At 38.8% G+C, this 26069-nt stretch overlaps 1 protein-coding gene across 2 annotated transcripts in view; it reads right to left on the reverse strand.

The window, feature by feature from the left end:
• Window positions 1–354: 354 nt before the first annotated feature.
• The window catches only part of LOC139114679 (arylsulfatase J-like), a 54912-nt gene continuing 29197 nt past the window's right edge, over window positions 355–26069 (reverse strand). For both annotated transcript variants that reach the window (XM_070676543.1, XM_070676544.1), the window contains exons 2-15: window positions 13857–13968; window positions 11645–11696; window positions 11364–11464; window positions 10885–10991; window positions 10127–10191; window positions 8549–8650; window positions 8277–8340; window positions 7818–7915; window positions 5222–5364; window positions 4417–4478; window positions 2791–2905; window positions 2158–2201; window positions 1715–1813; window positions 355–1393 (exon numbers count right to left, since the gene is read on the reverse strand). In XM_070676543.1, coding sequence (XP_070532644.1) covers window positions 1215–1393; window positions 1715–1813; window positions 2158–2201; window positions 2791–2905; window positions 4417–4478; window positions 5222–5364; window positions 7818–7915; window positions 8277–8340; window positions 8549–8650; window positions 10127–10191; window positions 10885–10991; window positions 11364–11464; window positions 11645–11696; window positions 13857–13968 — 1343 coding nt within the window. In that variant the 3' untranslated portion in view covers window positions 355–1214. The remainder of the gene's footprint in view (window positions 1394–1714; window positions 1814–2157; window positions 2202–2790; window positions 2906–4416; window positions 4479–5221; window positions 5365–7817; window positions 7916–8276; window positions 8341–8548; window positions 8651–10126; window positions 10192–10884; window positions 10992–11363; window positions 11465–11644; window positions 11697–13856; window positions 13969–26069) is intronic.

Here is a 26069-nt window from a genome sequence, read left to right on the forward strand (position 1 = left end):
GTTCCAACATGTTTGTTCGTCGTCCATGTGAACGTTGTCAAACACAATGTTGTCTCCAGCGCAGTTTGTCACTTTTCGGGAACTTTTATGTTTCCGATTTCAGTAAAGCTTGCCCTATATCGGGTGCTTTTGAAAATTTTGTCGTGAGAGAAAACCTTCAAATATTTAAAATTGGAATAAGTTTTAAAAATTAAAATTTTCCAATACTTTGTTTCTAAGGAAAACGATTGTGCCATATTTTTACGTTTTGAGCAATTTCAGCGATTTGACAGATATTGCTGTCTTAGTTTACTTAAACGCTGCATGTGACATGTTTATCTTGTGACGAATTGAGTAAGGACGAGATACACAACATTGGACAGATGACACTGTGACATTTATTGAAAAAAAACAATAGTGGAAGAAATGTTTCTACTGAATGAAGTGAACTAAACATATGTTTTCAACATGTATTTTAGCTGTATTCACGGATAAATGAATGAAATTTACTTTTTAGTTCAAGCAACTATGTTACGTCCGTAGTACGACACTTAGGCACATTCGCTGCATCCATTTCTGAGATACTTTGATCACGTCGTATCGTGTCATTAATCGGGTTATCGATCAGTTGTTTATCGATGGGTTCAATGTGTTCTGTTGATTGGCCGGTCCGTTTGTAAACACTGGGCCATAAAGTCGACTCCTTCATCATGATATATACTTAGGGAAAAGGGCAAAGGGTTCATGTTGATCAGTTGCAAAGTATGATGTAATCTAGTGACATGCTGCTTATCTAGTGTCGAGTGGCAGCTGGTTCCCAGTTTGCTATTTTAACTTTTTGTCAGCTAGATGACTATGTGCGTTAGTGAGAGTTGTATTGATCGGCTTTATAGGTTGGTTTATTTGTCTCTTAGTTGATCAGAATATCTGCGTCGATTTCGAAGCAATTTGTTATTTATATGTAGCTTAAAATTGATAAAAAATAACCATCAGAATGATTAAATCGATGAAATCCAACTCTTTGTGCAGTCATTACTCCTCTGTTTAAACCCATCCTGTAATCCGTTCGTTGCAATTGGATAGCTCTGATGACGTATTTATTCCCTACAATCTTCTACTTTTTACAATGCAGTAATACCGTACATTGTCTGATTTAGACCACGTTTATTCCAATCAAATTTAGGGATTCAGAATAAAAAATATCCAGAAGATGGATGATGCAATGGTATACCCATTCAACACCAACCAGGAGACCAAACTCCTCCAAAATTGTCTGGTTGCCCTTCTTTGATCCGTGCTTCGCTTCTCTTAAATGAGGGAACATATTTCTTTTTATATTCTTCCAACCTGGCCGTCAATGTCCTGACCTTGCCTGACATTTTCTCGGCTAGATTATAGCGCTCTATCGGGTCATCTACAGAATGAATATATCAATATGACTTGTTCAATATGCGGTTAAGGAGGGAATGATTCACATGACAATGTGCAAAATACATCGTAAAAAGACACTGCCTCAATAGTCATCATATATTATCAAAGTTCATTTATATAGAAATTTAAAATAAATGTTGGCATCAGCGTTGCTATTGACGGGTGGATGATTGCACGCGGTAATTTTTTTAAATCGAGGCATTATTACGAATCTTAGGGATTTTCATGTTTTTTATTGCGTTTGTTTGTTTGTATTTTACGTATTTAACTTCTTTATCTAGTTGTTTGTTGTTGGTAGACTTACCCTTTAAATTGTACAGGTAAAGACCCGTTTTTCGCCACACTTCAATACACTGTGGTTCGCCTAATTTGCCTTCAGTTTCCGGTGGCGGTGCTCTGCATGCTGTGAATAATGACATCATCATTGCTTATTCTCGGTGGTGATATTAAATTAAAAAATTGATTTTTTTCTTTTATCAAATACGTAAGGTCACACGTTATTTTACTTTGCCCCTTTTGTGTTATTTAATCAAAACGAGAATGTACATTCTGAAAACTTTTGTAGCCATGTCAATTGTTTACTTTCTTTGTTCCCCTGTTAATCAAAAGTGTCAAGTTTTTACTGTCTCGAAGCTCAAGCAAACGTCAATCAATTCACATTGAATAAGAAAATATACGTAGGAGTTTAAAGTTGCTAATTTGTTTCAAAGAACTGCTAAATTTAAAAAATGCGTGACAGTGTCTTACCAACGTCTCCACAGGACCCTCTCATCATCTTGTAATCGCCAACCCTGATGAAAGGAATGCATTGACTGAAATGTGACTTTTCGCCCCAGTTTTCAATGCAGCCTATGTAATATAAAATTTATGTGCGTGACATCGGCAGTTTAATGGTATACAGTCACCTGTAATCTAAATATGCCCGTATGTGGTCAAAGGGGCGTTCCTTGGTATTCAAAATGCCCATGTGAGGGCGCTGTTTTTAAAAAGCGGCCACCTGCTTAAAATCTGTGATTGGTTACATTTTCTCTTTCCTTGGTAACTGTGGCAAAATTGTAACAGGTGACAGTATACCTTTAAGGGAGCAAAAGTTTTATCCGTATTAGGGGCCATGGCCACACGACAGAGGACTCAAGCCGCATGGCCCAGCCAAGCAAGGCTACAATTATTACAGCTAGTTGTAACACAATCAATTTCGAACTTTTCATCGTTGTATCATGCTACTTCAATCGCTATGAGTTCACGGTTCGTCACTTAATTTGTAAGGCAGTTTGAAGACATTCCAATAATTATTGAGCTTCAAAAATAATGCTTCAATTACAAGCAAGTCGGTGAAATTTATGGGGCACTTCACCTCTGTTAAAGAAGAAAATGATTTACCGTATTGCTTCACAGAAATATGGCCTGTCCATTACGTTGTAGACGAATTCCTTCCTCGGTGATGGTCTATTCATAGACAGCGCCCTCCATACGTCAATACCATCAACTTCTTGATCTTAGTGTTTGATTATTAATTCAAGACAAAATGGTGTTGTGGAATTATTTTTATGATTTTTAAGTTTTGTTTTATTTTTTTCAACTAAAACTCAGAACCGTATTTTAATGAAACTGTTTTAGATGTTTACATAACAAGTCATCGCCGACACAGTTCCCGTCGATAATTGGCCATTAGTGGGGTTACAGATGTACGCTGTCCTGATTGCCACTGCTGACTGTCACCTGCAAAGCATCAACAGTATTTGTTTGGCTGGAATAGCTTGTATTTTCTTTTGCGTCTTTGAGGCTGAATTCACAAATACTGGGTAGGAGCCTGGAGGATTTCACTAGAGATTTGAATAATGATTTGGAGGTAGTAGAGAGAGATTTTAACGGTTTGTATTGGTTCCTGATTTTCATACATTTTCAGATTCCAACGTTTGGTAGTTAAAAGGATGAAAGCATTATTATGTAATTCCATGCCTCTAATATCATGCCATTAGTATGTTTAACACGATTGGAACTAAATTGGGATAATTGGATTTTCATATTTTTCAAATTTCTCAAAAATGTTAGGTGCCCTAAAGTTGAATGTTGCAACATTTCAAATTACTCATAAAATTAGTGTGTAACGTAAAAAAGAAAAGTAGATCAGATTACATTTGTAGATTAAATCGACATTACTTCACCATCCAATTATCCCAAATTAGTTCCAATCGTGTTGTTTGTGAAAGGTAGGATAAATCGTATACTCTGGATTTCACTTGAATTTTGAAATATTTACCGTTGTAACCACAGGAGACTCAGGCTCCTTGTCTGTTTGTCTACTTGTTTTTATTTTTGTTTGTTTATTACTTCTGTATGATTATTTCCACACGCAATAAAGTACAAATAAATAGATGTATATTTATGTTTGTCAATAAAGAATAAAAGTCATTAAATGCTGTAAATAATCCAGAATATGCCCTAATTATTATCAACATTAGAGCCATGGAATTACATAACAATGCTTTTATCGTATTAACTACCAAACCTTGGAATCTGAAAATGTATGAAAATCAGGAACCACAATACAAACCGTTCAAATCTCTCTCTACTACCTCCAAATCATTATTCAAATCCCTAGTGAAATCCTCCAGGCTCCTACCCAGTATTTGTGAATTCAGCCTCAAAGACGCAAAAGAAAACACAAGCTATTCCAGCCGAAAAAATACTATTGACGCTTTGCAGTGATTCAGCAGTGGCAATCAGGACAGCGTACATTCTGTAAACACCCATCGACTACTCTCCTATCGACCTGTCTTCCTGGTCTCAAAAAAGTAAAGACATGGATCTCCACTATAACATGGCTCTGGGTTAAAAAAATGTCGGATCAAACTGGAAAATGGCAAGTTAATTTTTGAAAATGAAAAAAAATGAGCAGCGGTATTAAAGGCTTAAGATAGGTCTGGTCGCGGGAAAACACCATTTTGTTTATTGGTGGTACTATTATGAATATTCAACGAAAGTGGTTTTGCAGCCTATGCATACCTGTTATTTCGCCTCCTGCAAGACCCACGAGTGTCGGATACCAGTCAACAAAATGTATCATTCTGTGATGAGAGGACAAAACGGTGTAACAGCAATATCAACGTGTGTTTTCCTGTACAGAGTGATTTTAAATTACTGATAGCAGAATGACTGACTGACTGACAGACAATAAATAAGGTGTCACTGAACAAGAAACTGTAGTTGACGTACAAACCAATAATAGTGAAAATGGTCATCAGGAGTTACAGATAATAGCCCTTTCAAGGAAGTAAAATCTCATACTATATTAGGTACATGAAATCTTTGATCGCAAGCTTGTAAACCTAATCCTTTACAGCTGTCCTTAGGGACAGTCTCAGGTGGCCGCAGTAGCTCAAAAAGCGAAATTCGTTCGTTTACGGGGAGGGGTTTGACCTCCATTCAATTAGTGAACTTCACTTTCGCGCTTTCAGTTTGTGATCACAAGTTCTCTTTACATTGTCTGTAGAAATAAAGAAAAACTGCACACTTGTACCAAAAAAATTTGCTCTAACTGTTTCCACCTCGTTCGTGTCATGCAAATTTGATCGATTACTTGACGATGTAATGTGGTCAGGGGAGACATAATCTTCAGAAGTTATATCAAAATGCTACATTGTACTTTCTGACAGACATCAACATTTCACACTTTTGAACTTTCGTTTAGCGGGAGGGGGAGGAGGTTTTGATCTAGACGAAGGAATTTCGTTTCTTGAACTTGTGCGACAATCTGAGACGGTCCCTTGAAAATCAAGAATTCAATGAAAGGGGAAATGTGTATACTGACCCATGATATCGATATCCCGACTCAGGAAGCATATCACCGTGTACAAATCCGACAACCCGAGTGCCACCTTCAAAGAGTTGAAGCTTCTTGCCGAGAAGAGGCCAATTGCTACTTTCACACCTCTCATTTTGCGGTCCCCCATTCTGAAATTGTAAACGAAAATGACTTGCAATATTCAACACATGACATTTGGTAATTGTGACCATGACAGTTTTGAAGGTTGTGATCGTCAAGGTAGTACATATGTAACTTACGATGACGCTAACCATGTTTTATGAACAAAATGACAATTGCAGTATTACATATTCCTTCCTGTTCCTTTGGTATTTCAATCACAGATGTGATGTTTGTTTTTAAATTACCAATATCTCTGTTCTAGTGGTACAATGACTTTGTTCCAAAATGTAATACCAGCTTCAGTTTTCACAAGCCCTGCCGCAGAGACTATTACAAGATGGAGACTGATAGTTTTTCAACGTTTCGAAAATATTTGAAAGCTTACATCCAAAAGCCGAGAAAAAGTAAATTTTTCTGGTAATTTTAAAAGAATTTGGACAGATTGGACGCATCTTGCCACTCAGTGAACCCTATGTATTTTGACACAACATTTTATTTCATCATATATATATTTAAGATGTCGTTTTAGTACCAATGGTGAATATTTGACCTTACAAATTTTTTGTGGATGTTGCGAAACTGATTTTCGTGGTACACCGCTTGTTTGTGCCATTTTGAATCTCAAATATAGACATATGCTTGGTAATTTGTTTTTCTAGTACCAAACTTTGCGTGGTGACTCATGATTTTTCTTCCTTGTGTTAAAAGATTGGTTGAAAATTTCATTGAGGAACGTTTAAGTTTTTCACTTTAGAGGCGCATACTACCTTAAGACGGAAGCATATTCAAAGCTAAGGAGAGTATAGCCTCTGCATACCGTTACATGTGGTGACTGGTACATATATATTACATGCGTCTTGAAATTTTCAGACATCTTGTAATTTTCAGACAGACCAGCAAGATACATGAAGGCTCAGTAATACTTACTTTGTACTTGAAGGAATTTATAACGCTGTGTTTTGGCATTGGGCAGTTTTTTCTTAATTTCATGCGAAGCTATCTCTATACATATATATACATACATATATATATATATATATATATATATATATATATATATATATATATATATATATATATATTATATATATATATATATATATATATATATATATATATATATATATAATAACCGTACTCTCTGTGCCCAAGTTCAGAGGTTGCCATAAAGCCATTATGGAAATAACCGGGAGGGCACATTGTATACATTTTGTATATATACATATATATATATATATATATATATATATATATATATATATATATATATATATATATAATATATATATCGAAGTATACAGATGTCCTCGTGGGAAATTACAGTGCTCGATGCTAACTGGAAAGGAAATGTCGAGTCAAGGGTGTGGTTTACAAGGCCAAGGTATCAACAGGGGACAACACGGAGAAGGTCTACATCGGACTCACTGATAACACCTTCAAGACGCGCTTCGCTAATCACATGCAATCGTTCCGTAACGAAAGATATCGTCACTGCACGGAGTTGTCCAAGTACATTTGGTCCTTGAGACAAAAGAACCAGGTCTTTGACATTTCGTGGTCAATCATTGACAAAGCACCAAGTTACTCTAACATAAGCAAGCGATGTAATCTTTGTATATCAGAAAAACTACACATTATCAACGCTGACAAATCTACGCTATTAAACAAACGCTCGGAGTTGGTTTCAAAATGTCGCCACCAAAACAAATATTATTTATCAAATTTTAACACCACCTACAAATAGAATGGTACGTCCCGATAATACATATATAAGACTGTCGAGCTAAGAATCCTTTCACTTCTTCTGTCTGATGATTGCAGGATGCATGAAACTTAAGTAACAGATATCATTACTTTGTACTTGAAGTAATTTTGTGTTATTGTATATATATATATATATATAATATATATATATATATATATATATATATATCGAATATGCAGATGTCTCTCATATATATATATATATATATATATATATATAATATATATGAGACATCTGCATATTCGATATATATATATCATATATCGAATATGCAGATGTCTCACACACACACATATATATATATATATATATATATATATATATATATATATATATATATATATATATATATATATCTCGAATTATACAGATGTCCTCGTGGGAAATTCAATGCTTGATGCGGAAAACAGAGCGTCACAAATAATAACACAAATTACTTCAATAACAAAGTAATAATATCTGTAACTGAAGTTTCATGCATCCTGATATCTTCAGACAGAAGTGAAAGGATTCCTATCAACACTCTCATTTATATGGTTGGGACGTACATATATATATATATATATATATATATATATATATATATATATATATATATATATATATATATATATACTCAGTTTTATGTTAATTCAGATTCTTATGAGTACGAGCAGGGGAGAAAAAGGTGAAAGGCTACAGGATGTTTGTATTGTAAAACATGATGCAACTTACATCTGATAGAAATAGCAATACAGTGTTCTCCCAAAGTTTGTTTCGTTTCAGTGCTTTGACGATTTTACCAACACCGTCATCCAAAGCTGAGACCATACCTACGGGACAAGGAGTTTGAAGTCAACGAAAACGTTTTATGACGACTTTTGTGCGATTGCACATGGTATTGTCAGCTAAGATTGATTAAACCCATGCATAGTTTTACAATACCGAACAAATAATGCAATATTAATAAAACATAATATCTACGATTTTATTTAATTTGGCGATGTATGATCACAATAAGTTGACTATTGAGTCAAATATCTGCCTCCCTAGTGATGAGATCGGAAAGGTTGCGTCGTCATTCTATGCAATTCACTGTGTACTTCGCGCATGTGCAGATGCTTATATTGAAAGCCAACACGATCTCAAAAAAATGTCGATTCAAGAATGATGTACACCAACAGTGTATCTTACCCAGCAGCTTTCTGCGGTTCACATTCTTCACTGATCGATACATGTCCACGTAATTTTTTGGAACCTGAGATTCGAAGACATTTCAGGATATTTGTTAAAACAGGGTGAACACTAATACCGGTGACAAGTAATCACTACCGTTTTATTACCTAATTTGTACTCAACGCCTTATTGGAAAGTAGATCGGAATGAAGCATACGGCTGTTCAAATAAAAAAAATAATCAAGAACTTAAGTTACTGTTATAACAAAAGAAAAGGGAAAGCCTCGCACCTGCAGTGGACTGTGCACATTTTGATAGGCTACATACAAAAACATGGGTTTCGTCTTATCGTGATCTTCTATAAATTCCACGGCTTTGTGTGTGTACAGGTACTGCAACAGAAAAAGTATTTGGCAGAGAGTAACTGTGCACTGTTTATTCTGTTAACGACAGTAAATGAAGGAAACAGATGGTATGGGGAGGCCGACGGTAACCATTAAGTCAAAATTGACCATTAAAGTTGCCAGCAGCATTGCTGGCGTGGAAGAATGCTGGCAAGTAGGTATGCAATAAATGGCCCAATGCGATTGAGTAATATCATTGTGTTTCAGCTAACCTCCGGCCAGAGCTGATAATTAACGTTTGACAATACAGCGACATTCTCCAAAGCGTAATATATCCATAACTGCTCCATGTTATAGATCAGCGAAACTAAGTCAGCACAAAATCATGGAACTGACTGCTGGTGCCTTACTGACCCTGATTACTTGCAGGAGGCCTAGGTTAGGTATGTTCATATTCAATGAGACATAACAATGTCAAAGAGGGCATCAAATGTCTTTTCTGTTGCATGTATTGCCTTCCTCTTCGAACAAACTAGTATAACACTACATGAATGTTGAGCGTTTCGAGGGTAAACAAAGATAAACCCGAAATTTGGAAAAAAGTGTAGGTCACTAAGAGACCGATAACATATCTTCTTTGCACGAATTCATGAAATCAAGTGTGTTTGTCATACGGATAAATATAACAACCAAAACATGGCTACGAAGAGCTAATTTTAAAGGACCATGTGAAGAACCATGTAAAGGAGTCATATAGGCCCTTGACCTTCATGGTAAATACGAGAAGTTGAGGTATAGCGAATTTTACGTCTTGGATTGATTTCAAAGTGGCGAAATGAGAATTTTAAAGGAAATTCCGAAATTAAACTTTGAGTCCGAGTGCCCTGGCGAACCTCTAACAACTGTTACGATGACGTGAGTATGTACAAATATCATAGACGTTGGATTATCTCAAAATTGCCATCTCAAAGGAGATCAAAATTCGGTTCAAATTGTTGCAGTGATCTAGATAACCCCCCCCCCCAAATTTTGCAGATACACAGAATTACAAAGATAATGAGTGATGCATGCATGAAGAATGCGATCCACTTGAGTGGTAGCATAAATCAGATCTAGCTTTCCGGTTGGTCAATAAGCCTTTTGCAACATTTCTGAAAGTTTCAACTGTACATAGACAAGCCTTGGTCGACTTCCTGCGACCAATAAATTACTTGAAGAGTTTTATTTATTTTTGTTTTGTGTAATTTTAATGAGCGGCCGAGTTACTCTGGAGAGTATTTTATAGGGGCTCAAATGCATCGTGAACTACAAAGAAAATCACACTACATCGTGAGAAAACAATTCTTAGGAAACCGTCGCAAATAGACATTTTTAAGTAATATTTTCCCTTACAAATACTTTCAAATTTCAGTTCCATTGAGGTTCTAATGGAAGCAATCAGACCAAGTGGCAACTTTGCATCTTTTGTTAGCTTCATCGAATCGCGAAACATCTCATTATTTGTACTGTAGCCAATGTACTTACCGACGAATACGTTCCATTTTGACTCCAATCGGGATCCATGTTGTCATGGAGATCAAGGTGTCCCACTTGAAGAAAAGATATGTAAAGGGTTTTAAAAGTCCATTTAAAGGAGACACGTAACGTACTTCCAATTACTGTCCCCGTGCCAAGTATGACTATTAATATTGTGAATGGCACGACTCTGTTTGTGTGTCCAATACACTGTCAGCGAACTCCATCTTTATCTTACACAACTCTTATCAAGCTGAAACTTTCATGCCTTTGTCTTGATTTAGTGCGCGCATGTGCAGTGTTCAAAACTTTCTCAGGCATGTCCTTACATGCAATATATAGCACAACTACCCTGTTTGCCTACAGCTAAAATTTATTTGAATGATACCGCTATTTTGTGCGTCTGCTTGAAGGTCTGCCTGCAATGTGGCGCCTTTCGTTCTTTTGATTTTGTAAGTTGATTGTTTCTATTTTTGCTTTGCTGTTATTCAAGTTAATCATTACTGTGATTTACTTCACAACTCACTAATAAATCGACGTGGTACTACGTAATTTTTATCAACCATGTATTTCTTGTCACAATTTTGAAAAACAGCTTTCCTTATCTGACGTCCTGTACTTCTGAGGTCCGATATGTGCGAAGTACATTAGACATTATACCATCGGAAAAACTTAATAACCCCAAATAGAAGCAAAAAGTCATCACAAGCATGAAGCTTGCGACACATTTGTTTACACTTTACAACAGAAATGTAATGCGTTCTTACAGAAGGAATGTGTGTAGTGATCTCCGGAAGCCATATAGTAGCCATAGAACTTATCAAAACCTCGTCTGGTTGGCGTATATTCCTCTTTGCAAAATCCCAAATCCCACCTGTTGATGAGAACAGCAACAGTAAAGTTTCACAGACGGGGGAAAGATGGGGCAATGTCTTGAACATAGGTTTTTGCTTAACAGATAAAACTACTGCAAGCTAATTATTTCATCGTATTTCTATTCACGGTGAAAAGTTATCCTTATGACATTTAAGCCACAGTCAAGTATAACCATTGTTGACAAATTCCTGTCTGAGCTAGAATTCATAGTACATGTATGGACGCTGTGCAGACAAGTATAGTAGGCGCTTCAACCAAAATAGAGGGAAAAATAATCAACAGCTACTAGACTTTTATGATAATAATAACACACCATTGTTTTGTTCTGAATTCAGCCAAGGTTTTCGTGTAAATACACATGCATACTTACTTTCCAACCATGTAAGTCGAATAACTGAGTCCTTGCATTGTTCTCGGCAGCAAAGTCAAATTTAGAGGCAGCCCCTGACCAAAAAATGCACCTAGCTGTACCTTTAATTGTAATAGAGAGCATGTACATTACTATCTATCTGTAAGACCCTTAGCTTGAAATATAATATAAGAATTATTGACGAAACTCCATGTTATTTTTTATACAATTTATACTTGCAAATGATGGTAGAATATTATTCTCTATCTAATCTTTGGTAGACAATAAGAAACAAACTTTACCGAATAGCGAAGTCGATACGGAAAATATCCACTCATTAATGTTGCTCTTGATCTGAAATACGAAGTGAAAACTGGCTTGAATTACAAATTATGTATTTATGACTGCTTTAAAGGGACAAAGTCACTTCATTTTGACAGAGGGCCACTTTCACAAGTTTGAAATATGCTTATAGGAGTGATCCGCTGCATATGCGACAGTAGAATGACAGCACGACGTTTAGACGACTGGAAAGTTCCAAAGTTACCTTTGAAATTGTCACAATTATCAGTGACTTTAAGCCAGGCTGATACTGGAAGCCGTTACAAAAACATCCCTTTAAAGCAGGCATTGTATTTACTTTGCAAACTGTCACACACAAGATCATATTAGGGCACAGCATAACATTTGCATTAAGTATGTACCAGTACACCATTATTGAAAATTTCATTTAGTCAAAGTGCGTTCATTTCAACCCAACCGTATATTTTCTTTCACGTACTAAGAAATACAAACATGGCAATAAGAAACAGCATCGGGTAAATTGGCTGCGTTTAGGGAAATGCACTGTAATTAGAATTAAAATTAAATGAAAATTTAAAACACCCAAACTATGTATCACGATGTGATTTTTTGTACGGATGAGGTCTCTTCGAATGGAATTACTGCAGGAGCGGTAGTCAAGGTTTAATTTGTCTCCCATTAAACAAATTTATTGACAAGTCTAAATCACCCTGTTCCTATGAACAGATGTCAAAGTGATAAAAAATGATTAAGTATCCATCGATAATATACCCACATGTATGTCCGGAAAAGTCACCGCAAATCTTAGGGAGCGTTCAGTTTTTACGGCCTGGGGGGGGCCAGCAAAATCTTGTTGCCGGTGTTCAAAAAAATATAGACCCCCCCTGCATTTTTTGTGAAAAAAAGATGACCCCCCCTTTGTCAGACGAAAAAAATTGATGACCCCCCTGAAAAATAACCAAAACCCATATGTCAAATTTACCCGCATGGTTTGGATTTGAACTCGGTACGCGGCGCACTTTATTCGATGCCAGTGCACAAACTTCTCAGCCACATCCATTGAAACGTCTGTTAATTAGGACGACTGTAAGGCAATTTTTAACTTCATTTCCATAGACAACTCATGTCCATGGACATTGTATAAAGTAAACTTTATTGGAGTGGTTCGCCAAAGGCAGCCCTCGGTTAAGAGGGTCATGGGCCATTACATAAAGTCAACTTTATTCTAGTGGGCCACCAAAGGTGGCACGCCGGTAAAGAGGGTCGATCATGGCTATTGCATAAAGTAGACTTTACTGGACAGGGCCGCTGAAGGTGCGCGGCCATTACCATTATTCAGTGCGTGATCCCAGGGGTCCCTCAAAAATGTTTCTAATACAAGCCGCGGCTTCAATTGGGAATTTTACGGTAAGATTGCCGTGGGGTATTACATAAAGTCAATTTATTGAAGTGGGCCGCCAGAGGCGGCCCGCTGGTAAAGAGGGTCAATCATGGCCATTGCATGAAGTAAACCTAATTGGAGTGGGCCGCCAAAGGGGTCTGCCCTTAAGAGGGTCATGAGTAATACATAATGTATATTTATTGTAGTGGGCCGCCGAAGGCGGCCCGCCGGTAAAGAGGGTCAATCATGGCCATTGCATGAAGTAAACCTAATTGGAGTGGGCCACCAAAGGCGTCTGCCCGTTAAGAATGTCATGGGTAATACATAATGTATATTTATTGTAGTGGGCCGCCGAAGGCGGCCCGCCGGTAAAGAGGGTCGATCATGGCCATGGCATAAAGTGACCTTTATTGTAGGTATTATGTTTTTGAAAATGTGGTGACCCCCCCTTTCCTACCAGTGAAAAAGCGATGACCCCCCCTTTGCGGATTCCAAAATTATGATGACCCCCCCCTGGATTTTGCCGGCCCCCCCCCCGGCCGTAAAAACTGAACGGTACCTTAAATAGATGATCACAGGACATATTTATAGCGACTGTAAATCCTTCCTTGCGAGGAAGCTTAACTTTGATGAAGATAAATTTTCAACATACAGGGGTTCTGAAACGTGCACAAGCGTACATCCTTCTGTCCGTGACAGTCACCCTTTTCTTAGCCATCTGATGTTTACGGTTGGTGTGCTGCCCCTTTCCCGCATCTTTATTTTTCGGCGGTAGTCACACCACACCCCTCTTCACTATCGACGTTCCGAAATGTACTTAATCTACTTACGGACCACATGATTGTGCTGCATAGGTTTGATTCAGAATTACGCCCTCTCTGGCCAGTCTGTCAATGTTAGGTGTAATAACGTAAGGATTGTTGAAACCAACGTCGGACCATCCTGTGGAACAAAAACAAACAAACAAACGTGCTGAATTAAAATTGATTTTTACGGCTGTAATTAGGTTTGCCAGTTTGCATATTACAAGCGTACAGACTTTGAGATCTTTTGAGGCTGTGCCAAATTGTAAAGCTTGAAAATTTGCGTGTGGCGGTGTGAGTTTGGAGCCACTTATCATTAATTCATGTCTTGCTGATGTTCCAAATAGGTTACAGTCTAGAAATATTTACCCATAGGCAAGGAATACTAACTTTCATGTAGTTTTCGCGTTGAGGTAATTTTGACACAACTACATCTAACAGTAGGAATAGATTTTCCTCCAATTGTACTGTCTTTTTTGGCACTGTCGTGAGAAGCAAAGCCATAGCACCAAAAAGTATGTGTACTTTTGGGATATCTTGTTTTTTCCTACAAAACATCTTGTTTTTTCTACAAAACATCTTGTTTTTTAACACAGGGAACTCCCTCTTACGCACATGCGCGGGAGTTCCCGGTCACTCATCGCTAGCTATGAATTTGTTCAAGTGACCCTGACCTATATACGAACTCACGCGCAGCAGTGCATTGTCCTGAACTAAGCGGGGAAATTCCCTGCTGAGTCAGGTCCTGGACTTGCGCAATACACTAGCTATGACTCACTGGGTATTAGAACGGACTACTGATGCTGGGACATGTAGAAACTTGTTCTGTCTGACCTAAACACACAACATGTATAGACACGTTCCGAAGGTGTACGGGAAATTCCGTGTGAGTCATCACCATCAAACTAGCCTATATAAAGGGACTTTTACCCGTGTTGTCAGTCAGTCGCGGAGTCTAGCTGATGTTGAACACGAAGTTAACTAAATTTCATATCCATTTAATCCATAATGTCGTAGGTATCGTTCCAGCGGCGGACTAAATCCTTCTTGTTTTTGTATTTCTAGAGCCTGTTTGAATATGTTCTGAATAAGATCTGAGGCCGGGACCTCTGTTGCGCCTTTTTCTTGTATTTGTGTAAGCAACTGTTTATACTGTACGTAATAATGTTTATATTTCTCTCTTCTTTTTGATACTCCTGTTTTTCCTTGTATTACATCAATAATAACACCTGGTATAGGAGTTAAAGCTAAAAGAACTGGAACTGTCGGAATTGCCGCTATTACAGCTGAACTTACAAGAATTCCCTTAGTCACATTAAGAGCCATATCAATTCGTCCCATCAATTTATAACTTCGTCGATATGCAGCGCTGGTTCTTTCGATATAGTCGGCCAATTGTTCAACGCTTTCAACAACTGAGACGTGCATTTTTTACTGTATATGTAAGGGATGATAAAAAATAATTGTAGTAATATAGAAATACAATATGGCAGAAGGAGGAGAAGATATACCACTCCAGGATTTCGATGATGCAAATTTAAATGATGATGATGATGCTACTGCTGAAACATTCTTTATAGACGATGATAATGCTCTTGCAGAAGCTGATCCTTTCCTGGCTAGCCCGAAGGCGGATCTTTTGGCTAAACTTAGAGTAGATAAAAAATTAAGTATGGTTAATCAATTCTTAAAGGAGAATAAAATTACTGATCCGGATGCACTAAATGTATTGGCTACGGAATCTGAGATTAGGGATGGAAAGCTGTATTATAAAAACCTCAAGCTGTCTAAAGATAGAGGAGGTGGATTTTATAAGCTCACCACATTAATGAGAGAAAAAGGAGGACATGAATTTATGAGAGATGTATTCGGAGGCCGCTCTAGCGCAGAGCCCGAATTTGTAAGTTCTACATTGTATTTAGAAGATGTGAAAAATGATAAAATACCGGCTGAGAAGATGACGCCAGAAGACATGGGTATATACAAAGATGAACTGACATTCTTACGGCAAGATGCGTCTGGTAATGCAGATAAAATACAAGCTTTTGAAAATAAAATCGAACAATGGAACAATCTAAACCCAGAATATAGAGCTATTAATGATGAATTAAGAATTGCGAATATGCGTATTAGCGACCTTAACAATGAAAAAGTTAAAATAAGGCTAGAGAAAAGAGAAGTTGAAAAACAGTTAGAGGAAATTCCTGAAGATCACACCAAGGAAAAGAAAAAAGCCAAGAAACTACTAGCTGAACTCATAACAAGAGAAGCTAAAATTGTTGATCGAATTGAATACGAACATGGTAAGATCAGTGAGGCACGTGAAAGTCTGGCTACTACTAGGTCTCTTCGTGATGTAATTTCCGATCCAGAATTGTCACTCAGGCTGAAGCTGACAGAGTTATTTAAACGGAATGGTATTACAATCGCTGCAATACTGACTGCCCTTGGAATGACAATATCAACAATTGCCCTGGCTGTGACTAAAGGAGGAGGAGGAGGGGAGCAGGAACTGGCGCAAACACAGGAGGTTCAGGTCCGCCCAAAGTATACACAAAAGCGAAAGAAATTGTAAAGCAATTTGGCGAATGGTTAAAAACATTGGCCGCAAAAAGTGCTGCTGCAATACCAGGTTTAATCGGCTCCCTTGTCAGTTTTCTTTTAAAAACAGCGGGATCGGTTGTTGGATTTGTTGGAGAACAGCTATGGATATTTTTAACTGGATTAACATTAGTCATTATAAATAAAATTATGTACTAATATATCACACCCCTACGGCATCGACATGTTTGGTGAAAAGAATATTGCAAAGTTTCTTTCTAAAAATAAAGACCTGTTTGGTTTCTCTGTCGAATTGGAATGGTGCAAACTTCGGCAGGTAAATCGACATATACTTCGAGCAAATCCAGGTGTCCGACTCAAAGATGATAATCTGTATCATAACATTTTAGCTTTCGTGAAGGAATGTCAAAAGACTAACTTCTTTAAGCGACTAGAATTCATAAACGTCTTTCAGGAGATTGACAATGATGAAATGGAAGTCCAACATCTCCAAGAATATTGGGTTCTTCGATTGATTCGCGACACAGGTAATCGATTTATATTTCAGGCAGACGGAAATATTTATGTAAAGATGTGATTTTTCTTCTAAGTCATTATATACACGAAGTGAAACTTAAGATGTGATTAATTTTCTTTTTTTCTTCACTACTATATACATTACACGAAAATGGGGTACGATAGATCATTATTACCGAATTTCACCAACCGAATATCGAAGGGAACGAAGTCAGAAAGAACTCATCATGTGATTGCTCATAATCCAAGTGAGGCAGATCCAGGCCAGACACTTATCATACGATGTCCGAAGTTAGAAAGCGGAGTAGTACTAGTTCCAGATACTTTCGACCTGGTTTTTGATCTCGAAGTAACGGGAGATGAATATAACCGAGTAGTACAAAATGTTGCAAAAAATTTGGTGGAGCGTATGGAACTCAAATTTGAGGGTCAGGCACTTTTCAATTTGAATAAATATAACCTTATTGAATGTTATCGTGATCTCTTCAAACATAAAAAGGAGAGAACGAACATGACACTGTACGGAATTCAGAACGAAAATCTAAGAAAATTGAGAAGTGGTGCGACCGATGCAGATGCCGCCGTCGTGAACGATAAGTTACTTTTCGACACATATAAAACAAAATATGCTATTCGTCTGTCTCATCCCCTCATAACAGGTCATGGAGTTGCATATCCAAAAGAGTTAGGGAGTCATATCGAATGGGAAATTACGCTTGCACCTGCCTCCCAATTACTTGTCAGTAATCAGGTTGTTACAGCCAATTATAAATTAAAAAACATTCAAATGGAATACGAAACAATTTCTGATTCCGTACTCGCGAGAGATACTGCTGGTTATTACAACAGTGGGAAAAGTTTTCTCTACGAGCATATACATTATTTTAGAAAATACGATTCAAAGAATCGGACACGGTTATCAATGAAAATATAAATGTGCCACGACGTAGCATTAGAGGTATCTTATTACTCTTCACTAAAAATCAGAATCAGACAGAACTGAACAGTGAACTTTTCTTTAACCCATCCATTGAATCTGTGTCTGTATCAATCGAAGGCATTGCAAATAAAGTGTACGCTCAGAAGATGATACCAAGACAATTTTGGAAAGAAACACGACGGTATTTTGCTGAAGATAAAGATTGGTGTGAAATTGATATAGATGAGGTCGATTATTTGAAGAATAAATTTTGTTTGTTTATCGATCTGCGTAGTTTTAAAGATATTGAATTTCATGGAAATGGTCTTAGAGTAATGAACACAAAGGACGGAATACAGCTTGAGATCCTGAAGAAAGATGCCTCGTGGGGTGGCGATGACGCTCACAATGATAATATATTTGCCCACGTTTATGTTATCAGTGATGCCCAGGTCAACGTTAAGAATAGTAAATTAGATTCTTTACAATTTTAACCGTAGGTCAGTCCTATCGGCCATGTTTCTGCCAGCCATTCGCCCGTGTTCAGATTGTATAACTGCACACGTTTGATATCATTTGGCGCCATCATAATTTTACTACGCTTTTCACTACGGATTTCTCCAGCCTTTTTCCGTACAAACTGTACAAATTGTGCCTGCTCGGGCTCCTTCCCAGTTTTAAACAGATCATAATAGTCTTCAAAGTTCAAATGTTTTCTAACACAAACATCTTTCACCCCTTTATTTTTTTTCGTCTCGGAAACGGGAGTTCGAAAAGCATACACTTTCGAGCGTATGCCGACAAAATCAAGAATAGGTTCACCATTCAACTCATCTTTAAATTTACCTATCACTTTTTTATTAATCTTCGGAAAGTTGGGCCCACTCATCCCACTAGTATCATATATAGACTTCTCACCATTCTTTTCAACATCTTCTCGGACTATATCATTGAAAGTTACGTCTTTGGAAGAGGGTATCGGTACACTGTAAACAAACTGTCAGTATCCATGTAGGCCAATCATATTCCAGGGAACCGCTTTCGAAAGTAATTGTAATGCGTCTCATACATAAGCAGCTTAGAAAGTTCCAGTACTGCGGCGCCGATGAAAACTGGTTTTACATATCTATGCTCATCCGTTTTCAGTTCCAGTAGGGCACTGTCGCAGGAATCGCCATCCTCTTCGGAAGTTATGAAAGTTATATGTTTCGTCTTTGGATTATACTTCTGAATCTTTTTACGGCCACTATCCGTACCGTTCCAGTCCGAAACAAATTTAAAGTCTCTGTACTTTCGAACATCTTCTATTGTCTTACCAAACATTGCATTATTCATCAGCTTATAGAAATTCTTTTCAAAATCTGTCTTCCCGTTTGCCCTCATTTTAGTGTTAAAGTCAATATATTTCGCGAGACATGGAGCCTCATCGAAAGCAAGCACCCGATAAATCTTTTTCAATCTCATTCCCATCCGAAGATAGAATTCCAGCAACTTGTAGTGTAAGACGTATCTCTCTCTGTCCAACACACTTGTAATCAGTCGAGTGCCCTGCCTCGGAAATTCATAGTGATGTGGCGCTAATGGCAAATCGCTGTGTTCTTCATGTAATTCGACCGGATATTCTAAGTCTACTTCTAGAAAACTTGGTGGAAAGGTGGAACCAGGTCCCCACCCTCCGGAACCCGCTCCGCCGGCCCCGCCTTCCCATTCCTCCCACTCTTCCATCGTCATCCAATGAAGTCCGCCCGTAGGCATTGCCTGACTCATTGCCCAGCCGTAGAGATTGTTTGCATCGAGATATTTTATTTCGGTCACCGGCTTCTCTGGATCGTAATTCCCGCCAGCTTCACCAGCCCCTTCGGCGACGTAAGCAGGATGATTTGTCTGTAAGTAATGAATATTACACTGGCTGATACCGCCTCGAATCCCCCGTTGTACGAAATTCATCTGCTCAGCATCTTGAATGAGCCCAAATTTATTACCCGTGTAAAGTAACATAGCATCCCATGTCAAGCCGGGCGCCGACATGTAATGGGCCGGATCTAACTTATATGCTTCTAAACATGTGTCACGGAAATTTTCGAATATATTTGCAAGAAGTAGAACGTCAGTCTCACAATAGAATTCCATATAGTCTTTAATTGTCCGGCATCCAACTTCGTCCCACACCTTCAATGCATGTTCATAATCAGACTCAGAAATCCCCTCTTCCGTCAATTCGCTATAAAATTCCCCCCTCTCTGGGAGCCGGCTCTCTCCCAGTCTGTCAACCGAGTCTAAATATTCGTAGGGGAAGAAACCTTTCGCCCTTTGAATGTCCGGGTACGAAAGTGGTACCGTCCACCCATCCTCCGGCACAGTCTTTGCCAACTTTGCGAGCGACCCCATCATCAACTGAGCACTATCCATAAACTTTATAGAAAAGAAACGTTTCTTTATCTCCCTCTTCCCATCAACAACAATTGAGGCACTAAAAATAAATGTTTTCGAGAGACCCATAATTCCACCATTGCTCGTCTTAGCTATGATTTTAGGCTCTGGTCCGGGACCATCATCTATTTCATGTAATTCTTTCAAATAAAAGAACCATCGTATCCCTTGAGGTTGTGAAAGTAGATAGGAATGGTTCTCGACGGTCGACATCCCTCGCAATAAAAAGTCGCCCCCTCCTTCACTACTCGGTATCCTGCCGGCTCTCCACATGCAATACAGACTGGATTGTCGTAATTAGAAGGATCTTTCATCGGTATTATTTTCCAATAATACGATTTCGAATAATACTCGGCCCGTTCTTTCATATCCTTTAGAAATTCTGTAACACAGGAGAGACCTGTGAATGTTCTTTTACCATAAACTTTTGGCCGCCGTTCCGAAGGGGCCCACCCCCGTTCCACCATAACATACGAAAGACAAATTGGAATATGTCGACCGGTCCCCTTCTCAATAATTGCCTCAGTATCTGCATAGACGACGTAGGGGGCGGGGACCTTCTTCCGATGTCCTTCGAATTGACATACTTCCTTAGGAAAAACTGGCTGGGCGGCGTCTGTTCCACAGTATACCTGATGTTTTTCTAATTCTTCTGTTGACTTAAAACCTCTTTTACAAACCGGGCAAATACACTTCTGTCTGCGCTCATTCTTTCGATTAGTATGAGAATTAAGAAGACGATTTAACGAAGTAATTGGCACGAAGTGACCCCCGCCCTCCCCACCAACTATCAGTAATATATTTGCTACCCGATCCGCTCCGCCAGGTCCCTCGGCTCCGCTATATAACACAGTTATGTCGGACGGGGCGGGATCGGACTCGTGGATCTGAAACACTTGAAGTTTCGTGCTCGGATTTTGCTGCTCGAAGCGCCTGAATACAGTCAGATCGGCGGGCGTGGGAAATGGAATGCTCTCCCAACAGTAGTCGGCCATAAATTTGTCATACGTCTTCCAGTTTCTCCTTACCTGACCACATTTCTTTTCACGAAACTCGGGGTCGGCCAACTTTAAACTTGCTACGATGGCGTATTGAAAACAGTTCTCGCTGCCCGAAGGTAGCACCAGATCACTAACACAATGCTTATTTTTTAACCATCTGGGAAGTTGGACTGCGCCAGCCCCGAGTAAAACTTCTACTAGAATTACTTCAAAATTAAGTATCTCCTCGAGAACGAGGCCAGAACCCTCAACAGCTTCAATTGTATCAAGCATATCGTCGTAGCGTTTTACTAATAATTCTTTCACATCCGACCCTCCTACATCTTTTGTGTATGTATCTTTTAATTTAACAGGCAATGTACGATTTTGTGTATTACCAGTTTTCGGATCCGATAATTTGACTTCCATTTCGGTATAAACAGAGTACATCTTTCTTTCTTTGACCATACCTTCAATATCCACCAGCTCCCCGATATCCTTGACTCGCTTGACTTCAGGAAATTCTTTTCGTAAAACTGCTCCCTTGAATGCTGTATGTAATCGACGGGCCATAATAATCTTTATGATATATACTATCCTAAAAAATTTTTAAAATGAAAAAATAATTATTCTATGATAGGTCATCAAAATCCACTATAATATTTTTGTCAGCATTTATTTGTTTATATATCTCACCTAATCTTTCTAAGTCGACTAGTTCTTCCGCATCTTGAATTTCTGGTTTATTAGGCGCAGCACAAAATAACCTCTCAACAGTGAAAGAAAGAGCACGCTTACTTAAGCGCGGTTTAAATGCAAGAATTCTATCTTACTACCTTTCCTGATATTACGAGGTACAGTAGCAGGATTTTCTCGGACTGGCAATGGGCTCACTGTTTTAAAAGCACAGTCAATTCTTGAACCATATCAATACATGTATCGAAATCGTCCCCTCTTTTAAACCGAAATTTAAAATACGCCACGCCCTGTGCCTCGCTCCCTCGCTTCTGATACACTTTAGATGGATTGTAAAATCCAGTAGTATTCTTGGAGTGAGCGGCCAGGCTTGCAGCATAACTTTTAGCAGTGCTTGCATCGAAACTTTCACCTAAGGTACGGAATATTATTAAATCAGTAAACTTTTGAAGACTCGGTTGCCAACGGACACACATTTCATCGCATGTAGCAGGATCTTTAGAACCGTACTTAGGTCCGATGGGGAAAACCACTTCTAGCTCACTGTCTACGTATATGAAAGGATCTACCAAAGATTCTTCAAATATGAGTTTGCCGTCACTGATTCGAACGCCTTCTCCGGTTTCAAGTATTTTTATTGCAGTTGAAATAGAAAGGATTGTCATTGTATTATCGTATATATCTTAATAAAAAATAATTTAAAAAAAAAATTTTCTATGATATAGTATCCCCAAAATGTCATACATATTCATAAATGGACCAACTGGAAGCGGTAAGAGTTACGATGCAGTAAATTTGGCGGAGGGAGTTGCTACGGTGACTCACGTACCAGAATTTGACACTAGTTTTTCCAGCAACATTGCCGACTTTTATAATGGGCGCCACGTTTCGATTGCCGATTTTCAGAAACAGTTTATAGAACATACTCTTAGTTTACAATATCAGGCTGGGGTGGAGGAGGGGGAGTGGGAGGGTTTCCCTTCAGAACACTACATTATTTGTGACTCTTCCATAATTCAACATCTGACTTTTTCTAGAATCCGGGGCGTGGCAGCAGAAGAAAAAAGATTGTTTCTAGAGCATTTAACCATTTAGACAGTTTCATTATCATATTCAAAGATATGCCTTGGGATTATTGCAGGCGGAATGTGTTGACTCGAGCCAGGTCGTACGAAATAACCGCCTTAGAAGAACTAGAAGAGATTCACAACAAGTTCAAACAGACTTTCTTAGAAATTTGCCACGACTACAGACTTCCATGTTTGGTAATTCGTCAATCTCTTACGCCTGAAGTTCTCAAGAATATACTTAATCCAACAATTGATACCGAGACAGTCGGGCCAGTAGAATATCCACAAGCTTTTGACTTTGGAATTGCATGGAGCGGCGGCAGCCAAGGATTTTTAATAGACGGTTTCAGCAAGGAGGAACTTGAAAAAGCTTATTATCCACCTAATCAAAAACAACCAGAACAACCTCGAGTCTCACTCAAGAACCTACACAAACTTCTTAATGCTTGTGAATCTGTGCACGCTTATAATGCTCCGTTTGACTTACAGGCACTTGATATGATGCCGAAGGAACACTACGATTACGAGCAAGACTTTGAAGTTACTTGTCTATGGCTCATGTCAGTTGTGTACATTATACTTCAACCGGAACTTATAGATAAAGCTGAAAAAGGGGGACTCAAAAGAACAGCTAATGGCAACATGAGAAGTCGCTTTGAAGATCTTGCAAACTTAATATGTGCCCCTTCGGAACTCTCCAGATCCCTCCCTGTACCACCTCATCCACATACGGCCAAACAAGATGCAGTAAGTGAACATTACTTACGACAGTACATGATAAATACTTGGCCAGGTGGATGGAAGAATAACGGTAAACTGACACTTTTGGCTTTCAAGAAATTAAGACTTCGTCCATGGTACTTATTGAATAACTTTCGTAAATACTTACGTTAGTACTTACGTAGTACTTGACAAGTACCAGCACAGGAACTTACGAAGTACTTACGTAGTACTAATAACATTTTCCTCTGGCTCCCAACTATTGAAACTTTCTGGATAGCCGCGCCATTTTATCAGATAATATTTCTTTCCTCTAATTTTTTCGTCTTCAAATTCGTTCTACTCTGTACAGCTCGTCGGCTCCAGCAGCGCTCTGAAGTTCATCGGAGTAGAAAGTGCCAAGTATTTCCTCTCCATTCAGATCTTTTATTTTGTAAACTGGTGGCGTTCCAGTCCAGCTGCGTACACCACTTTTGAAACCACGAAAATCTCCTCTGTCCAATTTGGTAAATATCCTTTCTTGAAAGTGGTCTTGTATTTTGTAATTCGAACCCGTTCTCCTGGCTTGAATTCAGGGTTAACTCCCCCGGCTGCCAACTCAGGACCAATAGTGTATAAAATGCCTGCCAATCGTTGTCCTCTGTTACGTCGACGGGTTTCATTTTGATACTTCCGTGTACGGTGTTATTGTAATTCTCAAGAAGTTCTGGTAGAATGGGGAGCCAGGAACGTGTCTGTTTATATGTAAAGTATTTCCACATCATCGTCTTAAGAGTCCGATTAAAACGTTCAACGACGCTAGCTTTTTTGTCACTGTAGGTGTGAAACCAGTGAATTCCCGCCTCCTGGAGCCACCCCTGCATTTTTCGATTAGTAAATTCCCGCCCCTCATCTGTCTGAAGTTTGTCGGGCCTTCTCCCGGATTTCTTAATCACGTCTTGTAGCGCCTGTAACGTATCATCAGCCGTTTTTGACTGTATCGGCCTGGCCCATGCGTATTTACTGAGTACATCGATTACTGTTAGCATGTATCGAATGTTACGGTTCTCTTTTGCGAACGGGGGAGGGAATTCCACGAGGTCAGCCTGCCAAAACTCGTCCACCGATGTTACGAAAACGCGCCGGCCACCACGAGTACGAGGTACCGGTTTATGTAGATTATAAGTTAGCTGAGTTTTTAACCACTCCTGCACCTCTTTCTTAGTAACGTGGAGTCCGCTGGAGCGTGCTGCGTCATATAATTTTTGTACACCTCCAAAACCAGTTTTCGGGTTGTAATATAATTCTCTAAGAGTTCCTTCGGGATTTCCTTCAGCTTCCATAATTGCTATATTATACGAAAAATTTTATGCCGTACGGATGCTGTAAACGAAATACTAGTTTACTGAATTGTGTATTTTGCAATCGACTGATTAGTGAATCTGCCTTCTGTTTTGACATCCTCATTCCATATTCTTTTATAATAGTCTTGTTGTCTGTCTCGCTCGGTGTGAAAAATAGTACTAACATCTGTATGTTTTCCTGAATGGTTTACTAATACTAGTATATTGTTGAGTCAGAACCCAGACAGATAATCTGTCGTGTCTTGAGCTGAAAGCAATTTTGACTAAATTGTCACTGCGCTTCTTATATCTTTGACGCGGCGCAGTCGTCGAGTACTATTAAAGTGTTTGTACCGGCCCATTCGTTCCGTACGTAGGCTAGTGTATCATCCACAGCATCGAGTCCGACCGGAAACACAAATACGTTGTCATCTGTGAAAATGAATCTTTTATTGTACGTTTCATTGTTCATGAATGTCGGACAAATGAAAACTACATATTCAAATTTCCTTAAGTACGGACCGGTGAGGAGGTCCATTACAAATTCTGTTTTGCCAGAACCTATCGGTCCAGTTATAATCATGTTGAATGGTGGGGTTGCGAACATTGCCATCGGATCGGATCTATATACTGTACATTAATGAACTGATTATGAATCTCTTCTAGTTCTTTTAAGTTACTGGCTCGAGTTAGAATATTCCAGTACCTACAATAGTAATGAATATGGCTAAAGATAACAAACCAATTTTGCCGAATTCGTGAATAGGGTCTGCGGTGAGTGTTGCAGATGCTGCCCGTTCCGAAGGCGGGGGGAGGGGAGGGGGATCCCGACTCGTATCAGTCGCTCCTCCGACCCCTCCGGAGGGCTCGTCCTGCCACTTCACAGGATCATCCCACCCTTCCATCTCATGTATAGCACTTTCTCGAACTTCCGTGTTTATATCACCATTCACCCCGAACACCATAGATTCTGTTGCGTATTGCAATTCATTATTATAACCTGAGATCGCCGGGCCCGAAAGAAT

This window comes from Ptychodera flava, chromosome 16 (assembly GCF_041260155.1).
Source record: "Ptychodera flava strain L36383 chromosome 16, AS_Pfla_20210202, whole genome shotgun sequence".
NCBI lineage: Eukaryota > Metazoa > Hemichordata > Enteropneusta > Ptychoderidae > Ptychodera > Ptychodera flava.